The 21611-nt window shown below is 47.5% G+C and overlaps 1 protein-coding gene across 10 annotated transcripts in view; it reads right to left on the bottom strand.

The window, feature by feature from the left end:
* The window catches only part of APLP2 (amyloid beta precursor like protein 2), a 640140-nt gene that overhangs the window by 289705 nt on the left and 328824 nt on the right, over nucleotides 1-21611 (bottom strand). For 6 of the 10 annotated variants that reach the window (XM_086956906.1, XM_086956911.1, XM_086956909.1 and 3 more), the window contains exon 7: nucleotides 4555-4722. The exons of the other annotated variants lie outside the window; for them this stretch is intronic. In XM_086956906.1, coding sequence (XP_086813032.1) covers nucleotides 4555-4722 — 168 coding nt within the window. The remainder of the gene's footprint in view (nucleotides 1-4554; nucleotides 4723-21611) is intronic. 10 annotated transcript variants of the gene reach the window in all.

The raw sequence follows: 21611 nt of genomic DNA, 5'->3' as shown, positions 1-21611 counted from the left end.
GCAGCACCTCCGCAACCGTGTCCCACAGAGTGTGGGTGTAGCGGCCCAAGAGACAGGCGGTATTTACAGACCGTAGCCCTAAGCTTACAGACGAGAGCACCTTCTTCCGAACTGTTTGTATCTCTTGGCTTCCCGGTCGGGCGGGGGCCGACGGGAATGCGGTCTGGGAATTGGAGGCCTGGATGACCAGGCTCTCGGGGGTGGGATGGGTGGACAAAAAGCATGGGTCGTCCGGGGCCGGGCGGTAGAGTCTGGCCACGTTCCTATCCACAGGTGGGCCTGTGGCGGGCTTGGACCAAGTGCCCACAAGAACGTCACATAAGGCCTCATTGAACGGCAGCAGAGGCTCGCTGGAGCTTGACTGCGGTTTGAGGACCTCAGTGAGGAGGTTAGTACTCACGCCCGCGACGGGGAGCTCAAGGTGTAAGGCCTTGGCTGCCTTCGTCAACACTACACTATATGTAGACGCCTCCTCCGAAGCCACAGTCGGAGGGGAGGCAAATCCAGTGTCTGGCGATGTGTCAAGACCACTGGCCTCCCCAAGCTCATATGTCCAGTCCTGTTGAGACTGGCACTCCAGTGCCAGAGGGTCCTCAGACCCCTCCCAATCCTCATCGTCACCCGTTACCTGTAAAACAGGATTAGTAGACGGGGCCTCCTCGTGGAAATAAAAATCTCCAAAGGCCGTCGGAAGCGGCGCCGTTCCGGCGGCAGAGTCGGACGGTAGGGAACATTGGGGACGGCGTCTACAGCGGGCACCGGGGGCGACACCCGTGGGGCCGTCGCCGGTGAGGTCGTGAGGTCGACCGGCGACGACCCGGATCCGGAAGTGGATCCAGTGAGGTCCTGCGGCGCCGGGACCGAAGTCGCCGGCGGCGCCGGGGCCGAAGCACCCGGCGGCGTCGGGGCCGAAGCACCCAACCCGCTAGGGGCTCCAGTCGGGACCGTTGGGCCCAAAGGCACCATTGAACCCGACTGAGGAGGGAGGGACCTCATGGCCATGAGGTACCGCACGATCTCCTCTGGCGTCGCGCCGTGCCCAGGGACCCAAAGGTGTGGGGCAGGCGGCGACGCTTGCGACTCCCGCGGCGCCGCGTGTGCGGTGTCGCCCGAGCCCCGGCCACATCGTGCGAGCGTCGGGGTGGGTTTGAGGAACGATGACGTCTCTCCGACCTCTCATGCCTCTTACCTGAGGACTTGGAGCCTGACGACCGGTGTCCACTCCCGGAACTGCGATGACTCCGACCTCGCAACCTGTCCCTCGACCTCCCGTGGGACCGGGACTGGGACCTGGAGTGGCACGGGCCGACTGCCGGAGCTCGAGCCACTTGCGGGACCGCTCCCGCCTAGCCTTCGACGTCAGGGGCCGGCAGTCGGAGCAGGTGCGGTCGTCGTGATCGAGGCCTAGGCACTTCAGGCACCGGCGATGGGGGTCCGTGACCGACATCAGTCGGTCGCACTTCGAGCAGGGTTTGAACCCGGGCATCCCTACCGGCACCGATAGTCTCGAAGACTCGAAGAAAAAGAATGATTAAAAAGATCAAAAGTTTAGTCAAAAAATGACTAGGGGTAGAGCTTCTCCGGATCTGCGCTAGCTGGCGCGGAAAAAAGAAGAACTGACGTCATCGTGCATGGGCGGCGTCTAAGTACTCCGACGACGTCATTCCGGCGCTAACGACGCCGACGACGGACGCTGAGCCGCAGACGACGTCTACCGACGTGCAGGGGTATTGCTACACAAAAATTTCCGGATCCAGTCTGACGCCTAGGGATATTCTAAGGTAAGGAATCTATCACTAACGTGTCTCTCTCAGATAGAATAATTTTTATCAACAGTCAATATAAAGCAGAGAAATGCTATCACCAGAACTGCTCAAGTAGGAATCCTAGACATTAAAGAAAAGTTCAAATAGTCCCAACAAAAAAAAATACCATACAAGTTCTGCCCAATATCACCATATGAATCTATAGATAAGCATCCGTACCGTAGCAACTCTTTATAGGATCATCTTGTGATGATATGAGCCACAGGGCAAGTCCCACAAATAGGACTTTGACAGTAGTAAATGGCATTCAGGAGCCTGTGCATGTACAATAGCATTTCTGCTTTTTTGGCATCTACATTCCCATACTTGAGTAATTTTCTTTCAGGTTGTACCAAAGGGAACAATAAGAAGAGAATGGCAGGCAGGCCAACGGAAGGAAGGACAAATACCACTATTTTGAATAATTTAACACATAAGGGTAGGTTCAGTCTCCTCCAGGCTCATTGGAAGGATAAAATGCATGGGGTAGGCAATGTTATTAACATTTTTTTACAACAATCCATCAAACTAAAGTTAAACTCGCAAGTGGTCACACAGCATAATGGTCACACAGACCGCAGAGTAACCCTCATAGCTGCCTAGCAGATGACTCCAATATGTCACTGAAAACATATTTGCTGCCTTGGCTCTGAAAGCAACTACATAGCACTCATGCAGCAAGCCACCCAGTAAAAAACTAAAGCTTAGTAGGCCTTTTGAGCATGTATTTGTGCTTTTCTCCCATCGTCTTCCTCCAGAACCCTTGTCAATTATGCAAAGGGAAGGCCGCTAAGATTACAATACCATGACACGAAGGCAGCCTCGTACTGAACTTTTGGGATGTGGACATACCCAGATGCAAAGATGCAAAAAGGAGCATTAGTAGTGATAAGACTGCAACAGCAGAAAATCATTATATAGTGTGAAACCACGAGTGCACTTGCACAATACAGTAATTGGTTCATCAGGGCAAGGTACAATGGGGTGGGGCACATATTTATTGACGAGCCCCACAAAGATGCCCTAAGCAGAACGTTAGATAGAGACTGAAATTGTGCAATACGTGCATTCTAAGTGGAGGTATTGGAGCTTGGAGTCAAGGGCAGTGTTTGCATTGTCATAAAAGTATTTCTTAGAGAACATGGAACTAATGAGAAAAGCAAAGGCGGTACTTGCTAGGAACACAAAGATAGAATCGTCAGCATACTCCAGAAACTGGAAAGAAGATACTCTTCTGAATCTGGTAGGATACCAGTGCCAGTACACTACACTTTACAATACTAGCAGAAATTTGATAAAAGACTAGATTCCCAACTCCACATTACTAAGAGCCCAATTTAGATTTCAGAAGACGGATTACTCTGCGACAATGGTGACGGATATCCCGTCTGCCGAAATATAAATCCCAAAAGATATTATGGGATTTATATTTCAGCAGACGGGATATCTGTCCCCCTTGTGACGGAGTAACCCATCTGCTGAAATCTAACTAAGGCCCTCAACCATTTGCCGACCAATTTCTCAAGACTATTTAATCTCAGTTTTCAAGTTTATCCCAGAATCTCATTCATTTTACGATTTGAAAGTTTTTGGAGGGCTATCAAAATCAGCTACTGTTGGAATTGCTTCCGCAGGGCATTCTCATGTTTAAGTATGACCCTTTACAAGTTTAATTATGACTCACCAGCATGGTTTCCCCTTGCACATAAGGAGCCATTGTTTGTCCAATAATTTAACCCACTCCACAAGTTGAAAACCTCTTTCATGTCACAATCTGAATCCATGTATTCTTTTCTTTCAGCAAGAAGGCAACTAGCTGGTTGATGCTTAGCTTTACTTTTAGTCCCTACTAGTCACTACTCTTCCAACTGCATTTCATAATTTATCAAAACACATTTCCTCTTCAAGAAGACATTAATGAATTTATTTTGTGTTGTAAAATTGTACAAATCTATATGCAGCATTGGTACAAGCTGCATCTACACTCATTCAAACACCACAACAGTGCATAGCTTCTTGCATGTCTCTTTTAGTGGAATTCCTGCCAGCCTTTGCAGCAAAAAGTGTGGCAAATGGCTGCCTTTTTCTCAAATGTACCCGTAGCGAAAAGAGTGCAGAAAGATGTCAGTGGCTTCTGCAGCACTGCTACTTATTCTAAAACGGATTTTAGCTACTTCTGGTGAATATAGAACACAGACTTTGGGCAAAATGGAGCACACACAGAACAGCGCAGGCCAGCGGTATGTGTATTCTTGCAAGAGCAAGATTTATTTTGACAAAGGACAAGAAAAACAAGCTGCGAGTTAAAGAGGAGATGAAGAAATATATATATTTTTTAAATCACAATCGCCTACCCTCTGTAGCATATGAATTCACTCTGCAAAACAGTACATTTGGAGAAGCAACAGAAGGCACAACAATCAAGATGATATACCCCCGACACGCAAAGAAATGATGCTGCATTTGAGAGCAATCACCGCAATCAAGGAAAAGTGCTGATTATAAAATAGGTAGCAAGCATAGAGGAAAAAACCTTACTAGACACAAAGCCTCACCCAAGAGGCAAGCGTAACAAGAGAATGACAGTGTCACAAACACCAGAATCAACCAGGTGCAGGACGGGGTGAAGGCAGGACACTGCTCCTGATCCTGGCAGAGGAGACGAAAAGCTTTGGACACGACAGGACAGTAGATAGATGTCTTTCTGAGACAGGCCAGTGAAATTAGATAGGGCAGGGGCCGGACTTACTCAGTGTCTCACATACAGCCATACAATAGTCCATGGACTCAAAATTGTTCTGGTTGCCTCTGCAGCCTCCATATATAAAACGAATGCACTTTTTCTTGCTGAGGTCGAAGTACCAGCGGGGCATAGCGACCCGGCAGGGACCAATCAGGGGCTCCTGGGAACAGACAGCTGTGAGGAGATGGGGTAAAACATCAGCTAGAGAGGAGCAAAGCTTTGGGTTATGCTTAAAATAAGTAAAAACACACCACAAAAGAACAAGACACAAGGCATGAGAGTTTTAATACATACAAAGGAATCCTTTATTTACGTTGGTGCAATTTTCATGTAGAGGGAAACTCCTCTGTAGATTCAAACTCAAGGGACACAGACCATGAAATGTGCTCTTGGCCAGACAACAGCAACTGTCACATTGCACCTTCTGCTGCAGAGTTAATGACCCCAAAGATATAGAGTCCCTACAGTCAAAATCCTCTACATTATTTGTAGGGAGAAGATCTCAAACCCTTTTCATCCTAACAGCAGTATCAACATGAACTCAACAAGCACGGACCAAAATCTATGCAGATTGATTGAGTGCTTGTCAATTCTTTCTGCTATGAGAACAATCACTCCCACATTCCACTAGCTGGTGCTAACCTAAAGAGGAAAAATCCTTACATTGCAACTTCCACTCATTATAATCTTCTAAGAAAGGAGCCTCATAGCTTCATAAGCACCTCCACCAAAGAACACCGGTAAAAGTCCCTCATTCTTTCATGAGCATTTACCAATCCTATTAACACCATGGCTGCTAAGGCTTTCCCCCCCCCAGTGCTGATTTATTGTGTTTCCCATTGTTCATGACGAGCTGAGCTCGTCATGAGCGTCGAAGGTGTTAAAAAGGGGCACTCTTGCACAGCATTCCCTCAAAAATATAGAACTAAATTTGAATAGTAGATTAACATGACACTTAGTTTAGCAAAACTATACTCTTAAGAAAAACCTTAGCAATTTCCTATTTTAATATATAAATCTCACATTTTGGTATACTAAGTGATAAAGTATATAAATCCCTAAACAAGCAATTGAAGAGTCCACTCACTGATCTGGCCTTGACCACAATGATATACCACAACAATACAAAGTAACAAAAAAAAATAGAAAGAAACTAAAAGAGGCCACAGAAATTAAATATAGCCGCCATATGCTTGCCATAGTTTAAAAAAAATGTAGAGAACAGTATTTGCACAATAAAATAGGATTCTAATTGGTGCGAAAAAAAGGGACCATGGGCAGGGTCATCGTAACATTAAGACCTAGCTTAAACATAAAGGTGACCAACACAAAAAACTGAGAAGGAAACAGCACACTGGCACATCAGCCCTTATACTGTAGTGCATTTATCTTAATGAAGAAGTGCACATCTGATTTGGCAAAATGCAGTCCCTTAGTTGATGTGGCCCGACTCCCTGACTCATACCGCATGTTGTGGTGGACAGTAGCAAAATATTGATGACAGATGGAACCCCTATGGACGGGGAGTGAAGACCAAAAACTGCTCTTCATATGCATTATTTTTCTTTATACAGTTTTTGGATTATTTGAGGCTGGTGAACTACAGAGACAGTGGGAATGCTTAACCAAAATGGTACTTTAAGGAATAATGTTTATTTATGCTCGACTTGTATTTTGGTTAGGATGTCTTAATAAGGCTATAGTCAACCTCTTGAGTCCTCACCAACATGATTGTCAGTCTCTTCACCCTATCTTCACCATTCTCTTGCTACTCTCGAAAGTGTAATCTTAATCGGTTATTCTTGTTGGGAATTCATTAGTAGGTTTATTTCCCTCTCCAGGAGACAGTTTTAAAATTTCTTTTGTATCTACCAGCACTACATGCACAACTACCTCCACAGCTTCAGTGGTTAAGAGCAAACTGGTGTTGGCTGGGGATGCTATTGTAAAATGGCCATGATGCAGTTTCAATGCACTACCCCCTGTAGTCGACACACTGCCTGTTCTCCTGGACCCATAATCCCTGTTTCAGAGACCCTTTTTGTTTACCAGCTTTGCTGGTTCTACTCAATCTACAAGCAGCATCTCCCTTAACATCCCCTGGTCTCTACTCTACCCTTCTACCAGTACATCTTAGAGTAGGTCACGCATTTGCTATAGAAATAGCAAAGTTTCTCTGCTTGGATCCACTGATCAATCACTGCTGTTTTTCAAGGGGTTGACATTCAGGAGATAATTTCACACATCCAAGTGGATTAAAAGATTTCAGAGATAGTGCAGAGGAAGGAGGGCAGGAGTGTTAACTACAAGGATGTTCATTACTTGTTGCTTGAAGTCTTTTCTGATTTACAATATAGTTGGCTTCACAGTTAAGCACTGTAATCCGGCATCGCATCACAGGCACATCAAGAGGTTGCAACAAAATTTGCAAAGCAGCATCCCACACAACCTATATTTCTTTACGGATGGCTTTCTCAAGCTCAACTGCCAAAAAGACTATTCCCTTTGGGGACTTTTTAATGATCAGAAGGAATTGTTAAGAGATTTCGGACTATGACAAACATAGGGAGGAGCTGAAAGAAATACTCCAACAGAGAGGGTACCCCAAACGACTCATTAGGACAGCCTACAAAAAGGCATGGTATTTTGACCGTGATGCACTTTTGTCAGGGACCACCCGCCCCAAGAAAGAGAATTTAGTCTGTGTCATAAAATCACTCTTCCTTAAACTTCAAAGTCAAAAAGGTATTGAAAAAAAACTGGTATATATTAAATGTCAGTGAACAGGAAGCATTGCAAAAAACGATTGTAGCCTACCGCATGAATATGAATCTTAGAGGCAAATTGGTGCATGCGAGAGACAAGCATCACAAGACTCAAATACCAACAACCATCACAGGCCCGCCCATTATGGGGAATCACAAGTGTGGAACGTGCGTGGCATGCAAAACCGCAGTGGTTACTCAATATTGGGAATACAGAGGAAAAAGAGGAGTATTAAGGGATTTTACTAATTGTAGGAGCACCAACTTGGTATATCTCATTCTCTGTCCTTGCGACAAGGGATATGAGGGTGAAACAGGCCGCAAATTTAGAGTTCGCTATTGTGAACATAAATCGGCCATCAGAACTCGCTTAGATGGCTAATACTAGAGAAGGTCAGAGGCATCCCAGGACAAGATATCTCAGAAGTGCGGAAACACAGATAGACTTTTTGGATTTTTACGCTTGACTCAGTCAAGGAGGGCCTTAATGAGATAGTATGGAAGGTTACATGAACTTAAATAGTCTCCCCATAGGACTCTCAGGTTCCATGGTTATAAATCTTGTCTTATCACAGATATGTAATGCCATTAGCATCCTCTTAATATCTTGCTCCTACATGAGGGTGTCCCTACGCAGGGCAGGCCTGCTTGCTCACAATAGGTTTTAATATATATATATATATGTTGCAGGATGCTAATCTTTGAATAAAGAAAACTCGCCTGACAAGCTGTGTGGTCTGAGTCTCCTGCGCCGAATTTAGTGTGAAGTGGTCGGAGTTTGCTCTGGAGATATATATATATCTCCAGAGCAAACTCCGACCACTTCCAACTAAATTCGGCGCAGGAGACTCAGACCACACAGCTTGTCAGGAGAGTTTTCTTTATTCAAAGATTAGCATCCTGCAACATATATATATATATCATCACACAAGTTTCGCCAACGCTTGGAGGAGCCTCACACAGGTAGGTGTTTGTAAAGTGCGTTTATTCAGGAAGGCTGCAAGCAGTTTCTGTAAAAACCGACATCGTATGCCTACGCGTTTCGAGTCCTTAGGTGTGATCAGCACAGGAGGTCGTGCTCACGAAGGATCAATGGTGCAGCAGCGGGAAGTATTGACCACCTCACCCCACTGTGGTTTTAATTAATTTTTTGCACGTTGCTCATAGACGGACTCACTGGAGTAGTACAAGGCAACCACATGTACCAAGAAACATTGCAACCGGTAACGCCCACTGGGGCGGGAACTATCAAATATATGGTTGGTGAAACCGGTCTTGTGCAAACATGCTGCCCATGATGAAGAGTCAGGAGGACTCGAAACGCGTAGGCATACGATGTTGGTTTTTACAGAAACTGCTTGCAGCCTTCCTGAATAAACGCACTTTACAAACACCTACCTGTGTGAGGCTCCTCCAAGCGTTGGTGAAACTTGTGTGATGATATATATATATATATATATATATTTGGAACACAAATTCCCTGTGCATTTGAAAGGCACACAACAGCGCCCTGCCCTCCAGCTTTATCACGCAGCCTTCTCTTTGCTTTGCTCTTCATTTCTCTCTGCCGACGCGTTTCAAGGCCAGATAGCCCCTTCTTCATGGGCAAATAAATATTACACTCGAGGCTTTCATTTTGTTTCCGGTATTTATTTCATTTCCATGACCTTCCAGGAAGCGGAAGGTGAATGCTGAACCCCTGGTGATTTATGGGGCATGGAGTCCGTAAGTTCGAGCATAAGTTTAAAAATTAAAATGTCCAAAAAAAAAGCAAAGAGAAGGCTGCGTGATAAAGCTGGAGGGCAGGGCGCTGTCGTGTGCCTTTCAAATGCACAGGGCATTTGTGTTCCATATATATATATTTATGCACACTCTGAGGAGTCAGAGGGTAGCTCCATCCTTAGTCATACATAATACCTCATTAGAACCATTCTTAATAACTGATATTTCAGTCTTCCTTCAGATTGATACATCAGAAGTGTTAATAACTCCCCTCTCCCAGCAACATACTATATATAAGCAAGTCATGATAGGGAATACCTCAGATCTCCCAAGATCTATTAGAAACAAAAAAAACGATGCCTCTTTTTCATGACCCGCTACTAGACCCATAATATGTATGTCCAAGATTATGGGTACAGGATCATGCAAATATTGAGATAATCGGAGTGCAGTGTCTAGATTTATCGCCCTCTCATTAGATAATTTCTCGGATGGGGAATCCATGATGAATAAGTACAGAAGGACACTATTCATTTTTTTCAATTATAACCCTTTTACGTGGTTCTCATATTTCCCCCTTATTGTGGGAGTACAAAGTATTATGAATGACAGGACTCCACTTCAATATGGCGCGCGCGCACGCACCATTGGGCTGCGAGCATACACATCTACTGGGTCTCGTGATACAGCCTGTGACACGTGGATGTTTGCTTAAATACTGACATCACGGCGGCAGACTTGATGTTCTGAAGCTGCCGGCCGTGAGGAATCGCACAATATCACACACAACCAGTAGAAGCTGCCGCTATAGGACATAAAGCACAAGTTACTACTTGTGTAAAGATATATCTGTAAGAGACATAAGTTAGTGATAGATTCCTTACCTTAGAATATACTCAGGCGTCAGGCTGGATCCGGAAAGTTTTTTTATCAGCAGTACCCCTGCGCGTCGGTAGGTGGCGTCTTGTGGCTCCACGTCCGTCGCTGGAGTCGTAAGCGCCAAGATGATGCCACGGAGACTACTTAGGCGCCACCCATGCGCTCTGACGTCAGTTCTGTACATGACTTTCTGCGCCAGGAACACAGAGCCATGCAAGAAACTGACCACTGGTGCCATGAAACTAGGACCCTGAAAGGGATGACCTTAACCCTAGAAATCAGTTCGCAAAACGGGGAGGATGGGTGGGGCAGTAAGGAATCTATCACTAACGTCTCTTACAGAAATATCATTACACAAGTAGTAATTTGTGCATCTGATAGTGATAGTGATAGATTCCTTACCTTAGAGTAGATACCCTAGCAATACCAACCCCGGTGGTGGGTCTGCGAACAAGATTACACCAGAAAGTCACGGAGAACAGAACGGCTAAAGAAGCCGTCGCTCCGGACTTGACTGTCAATGCAGTAATACTTGGTAAACGTGTGCAGCGAAGACCACATAGCTGCCTGACAAATGTCCTGCATGGGAACGCCGCATCCCAAGGAAGTAGTGGCTGCAGTCGCCCTGGTAGAATGGGCACGCAGCCCCACAGCAGGTTCATTCTTAGCCAATGAGTAACATGCTTTGATGCACAGAACGACCAATCAAAAGATGGTCCGTTTGTGCACGGCCCGGCATTTTTTGGCACAAGTGGCCCGCCAGCACGACCTAAACATCTCCTACGCCGATGACACCCAGCTCATCCTCCCCCTCACCAAGGACCCACACACTGCCAAATCCAACTTCCACGAGGGAATGAAGGCCGTCGCCGGCTGGATGAGGAGCAGCCGCCTGAAGCTGAACTCAGATAAGACTGAGGTCCTCATCCTCGGACCCACCCCCTCAGCCTGGGACGACTCCTGGTGGCCGACCACGGTGGTAGCAGCATTGACACCCACCAACCACGCACGCAACCTTGGATTCATCCTCGACTCCTCCCTCTCCATGTCGAAGCAGGTCGGCGCCGTCTCCTCCTCCTGCTACAACACCCTCTGCATGCTCCGCAGGATCTACAAATGGATCCCGACCAAAACGAGAAGAACGGTGACACAGGCCCTCGTCAGCAGCTGGCTGGACTACGGCAACACACTACGCTGGAATCCCAGCCAAGCTCCTGCGTAGACTGCAACGCATCAAAAACGCCTCCGCCTGACTGATTCTCAGCATCCCCCGCCACAGCCACATCACTTCCTACCTAAGAGACCTACAATGGCTCCCCATAGACAAGAGGATCACCTTCAAGCTCCACACCCATGCACACAAAGCTCAACACAACGCGGGACCAGCCTACCTGAACAGCAGACTCAACGACTACACCCCCACCCGCCAGCTCCACACAACCAAGCTCGCCCTCGACGCTGTCCCCTGCATCCAACGAACAACCTCCGGCGGCAGATCCTTCTCCTACCTGCCGCCAAGACCTGGAGCACCCTCCCTACCCACCTACGGCAGACCCAAGACTTGCTCGCCTTCAGAAGACTCCTCGAAACCTGGCTCTTCGAGCAGTAGCAGCACCCCCCAGTGCCTTGAGACCCTCACGGGTGAGTAGCGCGCTTTACAAATATCTGATTGATTGATTGACCCGCGTAGCCAACAAAGAGCTGGTCATCCACCCGAAACTATTGTGGGCGCCTCATATAGAACGAAAGCGCACGTTATGAGTCCAGACGGTGGAGCCTCTCTTCAAGGATGCAGAGGCGTAAAGAAGGTGGGCAAAGCGATGGTCTGGCCGATGTGGAAGGGCATGACAACCTTTGGCAAGAAAGAAGGACAGGTCCTTAAAACCACCTCGTCCGGATGAACAGAAATGAAAGGAGGTTTAGAAGAAAGAGCCTGGAGCTCGCTCACTCTTGTGGCAGAGGTGACAGCTATCAGGAAAACAGTCTTGAGAGCAGGAAGACGTAAAGAACAGTTATGAAGGGGATCAAAAGGAGCGCACATCCGATATGTCAAGACAAGATTTAAATCCCATTGAGGCTTTCTAAAGGGCACAGGAGGAAACGTGTGAGTAATGCCTTTGAGAAAACGGTTATCAACTGCGGACTTAAAAAGTGCAGGCTGATCTGGAAGCCGAAGAAAGGTGGAGATGGCTGAAAGATAACCTTTGATAGTGCCCAGAGCAGAGCCCTGCTTGGCCAAGGACAGAAGGAACAGAAAGACCTCAGAAATAGGGGCAGAGAGGGGATCCACAGCCTTTGCTGTGCACCATGCCACAAATGTGTTCCACCTGCAGGCGTATACCGTCTTAGTGGAAGGACGCCTGGCTGCCAGAATGACATCACAGACTTCGGGAGGAAGATCCAAAGCTGTCAACTGTCGCCGCTCAATCTCCACGCATGGAGGTGGGGGCTGGACAGGTTAGGGTGGAGGACCGTCCTCTGCTGCTGTGACAGAAGATACTCCTGAAGAGGCAGTCGGATCGGGGGATCGGTCGCCATGCTGAGTAGCTTGAGATACCAGTATCTTCGTGCCCAATCCGGAGCCACAATGATGACTTGGGCCCGGTCGCGCCGAATCTTCTGTTATAGGCGGAAAGGTGTACATCAGACCGCAGCTCCACTCGCAACAAAAAGCGTCGCCGAGCGAGTGCAGCCTTGGAAATTCCAACTCGCAGAACTGATGACATTGCACGTTCTCTTCGGTGGCGAATAGAACAAACCAAGCCTCTCCCCACTGCTGAAAGAGACCTTGCGCCACGTCCGAGTTCAGACGCCATTCGTGATCCATCAAGCACTGGCGGCTGAGTTTGTCCGCCCTGGCGTTCATAGAACCACCAAGGTAATACCGTGATGTTCCAGGCAGGTCCAGAGGCGCAGAGCCTCCTGACATAGGGCCACAACTCCACCTGCCCTGTTTGTTGCAATACCACATGGCGGTGGTGTTGTCCGTGAACACCTGCACTACACTTCCACTGATAGAGGGAAGGAATGCCTTCAGTGCAAGCCTGATCGTCCAAAACTCCAAAAGATTGATATGGAGCCGGGACTCTGCCAGAGGCCAGAGGCCTCTGATCTCCGCCTCTCCCAAGTGGCCTCCCCATGCCAGGAGGGACGCATCCGTCACCATTGTGTGCTCCGGTTATAGAAGGGAGAGGGATCTGCCATTGACCCAATCGCGATTTGTGAGCCACCACTGCAATTGCCGTCCAGTGCCCTACGAGATCTGGACATGATCGGACAGGTTGCCCTGATGCTGTGCCCACTGGAACTTCAGGTCCCACTGCAGAGCCCGCATATGCCACCTGGCATGGTGCACCGGTAGGATGCAGGAATCATAGCCTGAATATCCCGGACTCGCTGCTCGGGAGGATAAACCCGAAACTGCGGCGAATCCAGAACCGCTCCGATGAAGAGGAGCTTCTGAAAGGGAATCGGGTGAGACTTCGGTACGTTGATGGAGAACCCCAGCAAATGCAGGAGGTCGGCCGTAGTGTGAAGGTGGGTGATGACTGTCTGGCGCGAGCCCGCCTTTAACAACCAGTCGTCGAGGTAGGGGAAGACTGACACCCCTGACCTGCGCAGATGAGCTACGACCACCGCTATCACTTTGGTAAACACCCGAGGGGCGCTGGTAAGGCTTAAGGGGAGCACGGCAAACTGAAAATGCTCCTAGCCTACAGTGAACCGCAGGTAACGCCGATGGGCCGGCAGGACGGGGATGTGAAAATATGCATTCTGCAAGTCCAACGCTACCATCCAGTCTCCAGGGTCGAGGGCAGCCAAGACCTGAGCCTGAGTCAACATCTTGAACTTCTCCTTCCGGAGGAAGCGATTGATGTTCCTGAGGTCCAAGATCGGGCGCAGGCCCACTTTGTCCTTCTTGGGGACCAGCCAGACCCCCAGGCTCTTGATTTGCTCCTTTGGTGGGGGCGGCTGGCCAAGGCTGGCAGGCCACCAATTTTCAACAGTGGTGGGTGGGTTGTATCCCAGCATCATCACCACCATTTTTGCACCGTTTAGCTTTAAGAAGGATTTATCCATCCATTCATGGATCTTGTCAAGGCAGGTGGAAAGATTATCATACGGGGCGTCTTGAGTAGTCAAGGAGATGATGAGCTGGGTGTCGTCTGCATACGTCACCAGTTGTACCCCCAGGGCAACACCACCTCAGCCAATGGCCTCATATATATATGTTAAATAAGGTGGGGCTGAGTGAAGAACCCTGGGGAACACCACACTGTAGACGCATTTGGGGGGAGGATACATTGTCCTCAACCACCGCAAACGACCTGTCGGACAGGAAGGAGCACAGCCAATTAAGCGCGTGGCCCGTGACACCTACTTCTCTTAGCCTCTGAATCAGAATGGAATGATTCACGGGGTCAAAGGCCGCGCTGAGATCTAAAAGTTGTATGGCCGCACAACTCCACTGTCCATGATCTTCCTTGTTTCTTCCACCACTGTGATCAAGGCTGTTTCAGTACCCTCCTTGCTTCAGAAACCTGTCTGTGTGGGGTGTAGGGAGTTACTATCCTCTAAGAAGGAAGAGAGCACGGAATTTACATGCTTCTCAGCAAGTTTACTAATAGTTGGCAAAAGAGATATAGGTCGGTAGTTTGCCCAGTCTTCCGGACTAAGATGGGGCTTCTTTAGCAAGGCCCTAACTCTTGCCTGTTTCCAGGAAGGAGGCACAATGCCTGATGCTAAGGAGGAGTTGATCACCTCCTGAATCACTGGGCTCACAGAATCGGACATCAACTTCAATATGGTTGGAGGTGCAGGATTTAGAGGAGAACCAGAATTTAGATTCTTTAGAAGCATCTTGGTAGTCGGGCCATCTAGAGGGGCAAATTGCTTGAGCTCAGTTACGCCCACATAAGGGAATAAGGTAGATTCAGTGGGAGGGTGTTGAAAGGATGAAAAAATACTAGCCACCTTTGTGGAAAAGAAGTTAGCAAGTTCATTACAGTGTGTAGTTGCTTGGCCAGGGTCAGCTGTAAGAACAGGGGGGGGGCAACAAGAGATTTGAAGATTTTAAAAATTTCTCTAGGCGCATTGGCCGCTGATCTAATTTATATCTGGAAGTAGTTGGATTGTGTAGTTTTAAATTCCTGTTTATACTTCCTTAAGGCTAGCCTATAGCTCTCCTTACTGGCTGCAGTGTAATCTTTCCTCCAGCTTCTCTCCTGTTTACACAGCAACTTGAGAGCTTTCAGCTCAGGGGTGTACCAGGGTTTTTTGTTTCCGCCGCTTCTGTGGGATAAAATGCTCTTAGGAAGGGTGAGATCCAAAGAAGCCTCCACCCATTGGTTAAACCGCGCATCAGCCTCCAGAGGATCATTCGTTAAATCGGGTAGCGTTTTCTTAAGGTTCATATTTCAACTGTCGGGTGGGATTTTAGACCAGACTCGGGTTGTCCTCTTGGTAATATTTGCCGGTTCATGCTGTTCCTCCGGGGTCAGGGAAAAAAGTAATAGTGAATGATCAGACCAGGGAACCCTAATCGAATTGTCAAAACGAAGGGTATCTATATTGGTATAGCAGTGATCTAAGATGTGTCCTGCTTTATGCGTTGGACCTGTAACTATTTGCTTCAATTGGAGCTCTTCCAAATTGGAGGTCAAATTACGACAAGCTGGAGAGTCAGGCTGATCGAAATAGATATTAAAATCACCTAAAATGGTGAAGTAGGGGGCAGAGCTTGCACAATTTATTGCATTAATAGAAAGGTCCTCACAGAATTGGCCATAGTGGCCTGGGGGTCTATAGAGCATAAATCCAGATAAAGTGCAGGTAGGGGAAAAAGAAATTGCAAACTTTAGGCTTTCAGCCCCTGAGATTGTAATCTCTTCTGTGTTACAGGTCAAAATGTTCCTATAGATAATAGCAATACCTCCCCCCCCCGGCCTTCTGAGCGATTTTGCCTCAGTATCGCTAAGTTGAGCGGTAGAGCCCGAATAATGTCAGTCTCCGAGCTATCATCCATTCAGGTCTCTGAAAGTAAGAGCACATCAAGGTCTCGTTCCTCCAGGAGCATGTGGAGCTCGATCGCATGTTTTGGCAGTGATCTGCAATTCAGTAGTGCGAGGCAGAACCCATGAGGTGTATTCTCTGTCCCACAGGGATTGCCTGAGTTAAATTTATAATTGCATCCTGTGCAAGGTTTAAAAGTCCTTAAGTGTGTGTTAAGCTTAGTACAAAGAAAACTTTCCCTCCTTAGTGCGAGTAGATCGTCACGACTATAACTTTTAAAGGGCCAAATTAGGTTTGAACAAACAGGGTGCCTGGACCCTGGGCTCGTACTGGCCCGGACGGGCACAGACTGGCATAGACGGGCACAGACGGGCACAGACGGGCACAGACGGGCACAGACGGGCACAGACGGGCAGGACTCTGGCATGACTCCGGCGTGAGTCCGGCGCGTCCGCAAAACGCGTCCGCTACGCGGAGTAGACACGTCCCCTTTTGTAGAGAGCTAGAGCGCGTCAGGGCGCAACCACACGCAATATGGCCGCTGTGACGCCTTCACCTCCCCGTGACCAACTCTCAGCGTCAATACTCAGCTGAGAGTGGCCCAGGCGGCGGTGGGATGATAGAAAGCGTTTCCACCGGACTAGACTCTTCCAAGTGAAGCGGAGGTAATTTGCACACACAGTTTAAAAAACGCGCTAAAAATGCTCATTTAATCAAGCATAATTCTAATGAGACAAATAAGAAAAGGCAGAGCAAAGAACCTCCGGCTTCCGCCTCAGACGGTGAAGGCGGAAAATGTGGGAATGGTCCACGCCCTCAACTTCAACGAGAATAGGTAAGTCCTTGAATTCTTTTGGGGTTCAGCGACATACAGTTTTGCATTCCTGGATCGCCTTTGGATTCCTAAGGGCAGACTTTGGAGTCATGCCCTGATCACAGACATACATCATGGTGGTCTGTCACAGACATTTGTTTTAAACAGTTTCTTCAAGGTTTCAATTCTGTAGTCTTAGGAGTGCAAATAGCTCACTTACACACTGTTAAGAAGAATTATGAAGAAATAAAATGTGTCAACCGATAAGGAAAAAGTTGGGAGCGACCTCCCCATAAAGGCACATAAAGAAAAGAACAGACATCAGCACACAGAGGTAGGGCTTTTGGGGTGGACAGAAGAGAGTGCAGAGCAGCATGATGCCACCGAACGGTGAGCAGGAGCAAAGTTGTTTTAAAACTTCTGAATCCAGTCTGGCGCCTGGGGATATTCTGAAGGTCTATAATATGCAGTTAGATGTATCCATCAGAAACTTTTGCTCATGCACTATGTGAGGAGGAGGAGCGGCAGGAGCACGAAGAGCAGGAACATCACCCGACTTCCTGGTTGCCAACGAACCGGAACCAGGAAGTGTGCATCAGCGCCGACCAGCTGAAGGAGGAGGAGTCACGTGAGCAGGAACATCACCCGACTTCCTGGTTGCCACCAAATCGGAACCAGGAAGTGTGCATCAGCGCTCTAGAGGCCGACCAGCTGAAGGGGGAGGAGTCACGTCAACAAGCGGAAGCCGGGAGGAGAAAAGGCGGAGGTTTTGAACGGACGGTGTGCCGGGATGGAGAGGAGGTAGCGGAGCACCTGGCGGCGGAGGACCAAAGAGTGGAGAGCGTGTGGAGAAAGGCGGCGGCGGAGAACCGAACAGAGAAGAGCGTGCTGAGAGCAGAGGAGACCAGCGTTCCAGACTCTGCTTCCAAACCCGGTGGGCTGGAGGGAGAAGCCACGGGTCCTACTGCTGTGGTCCGAGAGGCGGGCCACAGCCCAACGCAAGTGTGGTGGAAAGGGGCATTTTGGTGGGGTGTGTGGGGAGGGGGGAGATAAACGTTGGGGAGGCAGGTCGGGCACGTCCGAGGTGAGCCTTGCACCCCCCCCCCCCCCCCACCCTTTTTGGTGACGGTAGCACAATATTGAAAGCTGATGGAGCATTAATCCCCGGTTGTTTTCTTTTCCCTGAGGCTCCGAGAAACTGGGAAAAGCCCCCGAGGGACCAAGACCACCCCTTGAGGCTCCAAGACCCAAGAGAATCCCCACAGAAGAAGAGAACTGGACAGCCCTGATCTGTAGTGTGGTGCAACATTGGGCTTCATTTACAATAATAAAACCCTTAACAAGATCACTACTCTGGTCTCGTGCTCTGTACCCCACTAGCCGCTGACACACTACAAGGCAAAAAATGACATGCAACACAAGTTATACACTATGGATATTGCGGATATGAATTTATGTTTGAAAAAAAATATCTGATTATATGCAACCTGCAAAGAAGGAGAGGGAAGCCTAGTCCAAGTAAATAGTTTTTCCTTGACAGCCTGTCTCAGGGCTCACAAACAAGTAGTTCAAGCTACCCTGCATTGAATCAATTTATTCTTATTTTCACATTCTATTTCTGTTAATTAGATTTCTTATGGATCATGGTATCTAACTATTTTATGCAATGATGGTGCTGCTACTTTAGCTGCATAGCAGAATTTTAAAGGAATTTGAGCCTTATTCTTAAGATGCTAGTACTAATTCTGAAAACAAAAGTAATGCAGCACTTCAACAGGATCTAACTAACTTCAATCATATTTAACTGGATTCTTTACTGTGCTTGAAAAGTTAAAGAAGAATATACACCCTTAATCTAAACCTATCAGAGATGGTACCTTGGACATCAGAATGCTCACTTACAGAATGCCCTTCTCTATATATGGTTAAAACTTACTTCTTGCAGGAACTTAATACTCAGTCACTAAATTAGCAAATAGTATAAGACCAGCCAGGAAGCGACATGTACCCAGTGGGCTTGCAGGACTGATTGTGCCATCCTCTTAAGTAGTCCTTTAAACATGTCCCAGGCCTGCCATTGAAGAGCCTGTTTGTGCAGTTTTAAACAGCCATGTCAATCTGGCAAAATAGTAATGTGGTGCGTTACAGAGGGCGTAAACGCATCCTTGATTTTGGGCACACACTCAGGTTTAGTCTAAATAGACCGACTCCATGAGGATTTGAATATTCACTTTATTTCTATATTTTTTGAAAGTTCATTATTTTCATGGTTTTCAATATAGTTCACAAATCACATGTTCCCAACTGTTGCGGAAATATTGCAATCGCTTTTGTAGATTACACATAATGCTCCAATGCATTTCGGGCGAGATGCCCTTTTTCTAGGAGCTCTGAAAAAATATGAAAACAAAAACACATTTACCATCTCGAGCCGAGATACTAGTGTCAAACAACAAAGGATAAATCACATAACCAGTTACAAGTTTGCAAGCTACGAGTGCGTAGGAGTGTGGTACCTTATAAACCAGTGAGCGGAAGGGGATGGGGGTTGATTGTGGCGGCGGGAGGCTTATGGATCAAAAGCACTTACGTGTTTGAATCCGAAGCGGGTAAATAAATCCCTGTGGGAAACAGGTAAACAGCGTGTTAAACGGACAATGAGATCCAACGTTAAACTAGTTAACGTAGGTCTCGGGCGGAGCTCCGACTTACTTCCAAGGGGTGATCTGTCAGTGTTGTATTTCCATGGCGGGAGCTTGCGGAGTTACCGCGGAGTGGGAGAAAATGGTTCGAGAACTACGCTGAGTTATCAGCTGGGAAAGTGAGAAATAGGCAAAGGACTAATGTTACTGGGTTGGTGTAGCAGCCATCTTGGAATGGATGGGAGGAGTGGGTGCACACTGGTTAAACAAGTAACAATAGAGGATCGTAAACATTCTCAAGCAATTAGAACAAAGGATACAAGGAGAAACATCAATACCAAACGGTGTTATAAAAAACAACTTAGTTCAGTGCGGTCATTGAGACCAAAAGGCTTCAACGCCTGCAGTCTGTATATCCAGGCGGTCTCACGCTGGAGAAGAGTTTTGTTATTGTCCTTTCCTTCTTGTCTGTCAACAATTTCTAGAACCAAGAATTTGAGCTGAGCCACATTGTGGTTGTGTTCATTAAAATGTACTGCAATGCTCGATTTTTGGTTTTTTGTGCGAATGTTGGATTTATGTTCGTTGAGACGAACTTTAATTTTTCTGGTGGTTTTACCCACGTAAATCATGCCGCATGGGCATTTCAAAAAATATAGAAATAAAGTGAATATTCAAATCCTCATGGAGTCGGTCTATTTAGACTAAACCCGAGTGTGTGCCCAAAATCAAGGATGCGTTTACGCCCTCTGTAACGCACTACATTACTATAGACTTTCGACGTGCATGGACGGTCACGTCACTTGTTGGTGCACCCAAAACCTATTCTTAAATTCTACATAACGGATAAAAACTTATCAATTCAACACTAAATCAGTAAACAGCCCGTGCGCCACGCCACAACAAAACGAATCTGGCAAAATAAACATTTGCCAGGCCCAAAACGTACCTTTTTATACATATGTCACCCCTAGGGCTTTCCCTGGATAGCTCAGAAGGGAAGGTTTAGTGTGTTTAAAAAGTTGGACATGTACTTGTAGTAAAAAACAAATTTGTTTTTCATTACTGTAAGGCCTATCTCTCTCATAGTATTACATTAGAGTTGCCTTATAATATTTTAGAAGTATAATTTCCAAGTGGGAAGAGATAACTGCTTTTTGTTTGGTGTCTCTGGAATCCTAATTTAAAATCCTAACTTATGGTTATGTCAGATTTTAAATATCAATTCTGAAAATTCCACTTTTAGAAAATTAACATTTTCTTGCCTCATCCATTGGGTGCCTGCAGCCTGTCTCTGGTCACATGACTGGGTGTGGATGGCAGTTAGGCTCTGTATTCCCCCCCTAAACAGCTACCCACAATGGGAGCTTAAGTGTGACTGGATTTGCCATCACTGGATGGATGGAAGGGTGGAGCTGGGCCCAGTCTCACTTACACTTGAAGAAGCTGTGTTCTGTCTCCAAACAGAGGGCTCAACAACCCTGCATTGTCTCCTCAGCCAGCTTGGAGGCAGGGCCGGGGAGGTAGGGAATTCCATGCACTTCAAAGACACTGCCTAGATAGAAGCTTCTAGAACCTTCCAGAACCATGGCACCAGTGTATAAAAGAACAACTACAGACACCACCGCTTTAGTACACTTCTGGTCCTGTGGATACTCTGCCACGAAGGAGGACTTATGTGCTACTACTAGCACAGCCATTCCGCTAGACTGCTACTCTGAAGAAGCTGTCACTTTGCCCTGCTGACCTCTTGCCTTGGGAAGAACTGGACCTGCAACGCCATTGTGAACTCAGGGCCCTAGAGTGACTTAAAGAGCTAGTCTGTGGCCTCCTGATCTGAGCCTCGGGAATATAACAGGCTCCCCCACAGCTCCTGGACCCATCTTCAGTGAGTTACCTACCCCCAAGAGAAGCCTCTCTGGTCCTGAGCCCCGGTATGACTCAAGCGCCTAAATTAAAGCTGTTGGGTTCTTTGTGACCACGAAGAGGCCAGTTCGCACCAGAACTGTGCCGCTCACAGTGCAAGTCCATCTTTTTGCACAGGAAGCATAGATTGCCCCTGTGTACTGCAACATGAGGCTCCAGCCTGCCCGTCCGTGATGCCAAGCCTTCTCCTCGTGCCATGCTGGCCACCACCAGCAAAGCTCTCCCTGCTCCCGGCGAACTTCAACGTGAACTGGACTCTTGGTACAAACTTGAGAAGGTAAACCTTCAGTGGGACTAATCTGG

This window comes from Lissotriton vulgaris, chromosome 2_1, assembly GCF_964263255.1.
Source record: "Lissotriton vulgaris chromosome 2_1, aLisVul1.2, whole genome shotgun sequence".
NCBI lineage: Eukaryota > Metazoa > Chordata > Amphibia > Caudata > Salamandridae > Lissotriton > Lissotriton vulgaris.
The sequence above is the reverse complement of the archived record's forward strand: the minus strand, read 5'-3'. Positions and strand labels throughout refer to the sequence as shown.